Source organism: Varroa jacobsoni, unplaced genomic scaffold (genome assembly GCF_002532875.2).
Source record: "Varroa jacobsoni isolate VJ856 unplaced genomic scaffold, vjacob_1.0 scaffold_740, whole genome shotgun sequence".
Classification (NCBI taxonomy): Eukaryota; Metazoa; Arthropoda; class Arachnida; order Mesostigmata; family Varroidae; genus Varroa; species Varroa jacobsoni.
In genome coordinates this window covers 294326-296191 of record NW_019213642.1, presented here as the reverse complement: position 1 = coordinate 296191, position 1866 = coordinate 294326, and the positions used below count along the sequence as shown (strand labels likewise).

At 38.0% G+C, this 1866-nt stretch overlaps 1 protein-coding gene and 1 long non-coding RNA gene across 3 annotated transcripts in view; one reads left to right on the top strand and one right to left on the bottom strand.

Moving 5' to 3' along the window:
* The window catches only part of LOC111263174 (Cadherin 86C), a 23062-nt gene that overhangs the window by 15527 nt on the left and 5669 nt on the right, over positions 1 to 1866 (bottom strand). For both annotated transcript variants that reach the window (XM_022838046.2, XM_086969484.1), the window contains one exon: positions 228 to 392. In XM_022838046.2, the coding sequence (XP_022693781.2) occupies positions 228 to 392 (165 nt within the window). The remainder of the gene's footprint in view (positions 1 to 227; positions 393 to 1866) is intronic.
* The window catches only part of LOC147753108 (uncharacterized), a 5059-nt gene that overhangs the window by 2750 nt on the left and 443 nt on the right, over positions 1 to 1866 (top strand). The window lies entirely within an intron of this gene.

Genomic DNA, 1866 nt, shown 5'->3' with positions numbered 1-1866 from the left:
GAATGTATCGCATGTAACGCCATTCTACAAAGAAATAACTAGTCGAGTTTGCCTGGAGCACACTGCTGAAAAGACGCGCAATTAGGTAGGCTGCTGTAGGCCTTAGGTAAGTCTTCACGATAGTATACACGGAAATGTAAATTTTCTTCACATTACTTGTATATGTACTCATTTTTAGAGTTGTTAGCAACGACAACGTAAATGCAAAACGATTAAAATCTACGCACGGTAACTGTGATGACTTGAGTTCCGGGTAGAGCATCCTCCTTCACATAAGCAGTGTAGCTGTCCTGACCGAACAGTGGAAAATGATCGTTGATGTCAATTATTTCAACCACGACTTCGATTTGTGCTGATAGCGGGACGAGCGACTCGGTTTCCATTGCACTAACCTGATAAAGCGACATACGAAATCGATTGAGAGACGTAATTACTTGAGATAATTTATTAATTTCGCCCATTCAGTCACTTCAAAAGAACAAATGAAGAATTTGCTTATCCAGATAGAAGTTCAATAGAAGAACCCAACACATAAATACATTTTGAGGATTTTCACAGAACACTCCTCTGTTAGGTGTCTTCATGCAGTTTCAGTGAAACGACCGCCTCTTGTTTTTTTTTCGTTTTTATGAGGTCCATTCTTAACTTATTTTTGAGGAAATATATATAAAATGTTGGTAATATCTCATAACTTTATAGTACTTAGCGTAGAATTTACTTATGCCCATGAACGTGCTCGAAAGAGCCGATAAAACTGTTAAATGTCCTAGTATTTCTCAAACGTAACTTGTTAAAGACCAGAAAGTTCTCATGATTACAACGCCTTCTGTTTTTCCCGCTTGCGAATACGCATTATAATGTGGTAAAAATATTGCCGGTTATCGGCGGTTCTATGGAGGAGGTGTTACCAGAATCCATCAGTTGCAATTTTCACCCTTGGCCCAACAGGCTGATCCTTGGTTGGAAGTTTTCATTCAACGAAGCAGGTAATAGCTTTGGCCATTTGGGGGGCTAGAACGCCTATCGATTGCCGACCTTTAGGGCTCCATAATTTCACCCATAGAGACGTTTCAATGCAGGTAACAGCCCTTCTCTCTTCGATCTCAGGCCACCCGAATGTGATAGCGTCAGCAGAATAACTACTGCCGTGACCGTGTATTACCATAAAGCAACGTGTGGTCTCTACAGTCATCAGAGTAGCAATCATAAATACACCAGCTTGTTTGCCTAACCAACCCAAACTTAGACTCAATATGGGAAAAACTTACGGAAATACTTTATTACTCTAGCTAGTAAAGTTCCAATTTGCGTCTTTTCATATAAAACGGATATTCTGTACATTTTCTAAAAACTTGCCTTTGAAGAAAAATAATCGTTCACGCTGTTTCTGGCCGAAGACGTTGTTTTATCTGAAGGTTTAGGTTACTTTTACGGCTCATAAATTCGTTAGCTGGCTTTATGTATCCTTAATTTTGCTTCTAATATTTGCGTTTTTGAACTGTATACAAGCTGACTCCAACTTAACAAATGCAACATAACTACAGTATAACAGCAAACGATAAGTTTAAATCCTATGTAATTGTTGGTATAGTAGATAACGTGAAATGTCGCAAAACTGAATTTTTATAAATTTATATTATATGGCATTTAAGTAGTTTAAACTGAACCATTTAAGCTAATAAGTATTCGATATGTATATCTATATATAACGCACTCTTATAAAAATGTACTAAGATGGACCAGGTGGCGACCTTCAGGGGAAGGTCACTGCTATTTGAGCCCTGCCCACGACTCATATAGTACTAAATTTGCGTGAACGAAAAAAATTAGCTACAATATGTCGTGAAGTATTTTGGAGGTGTATTT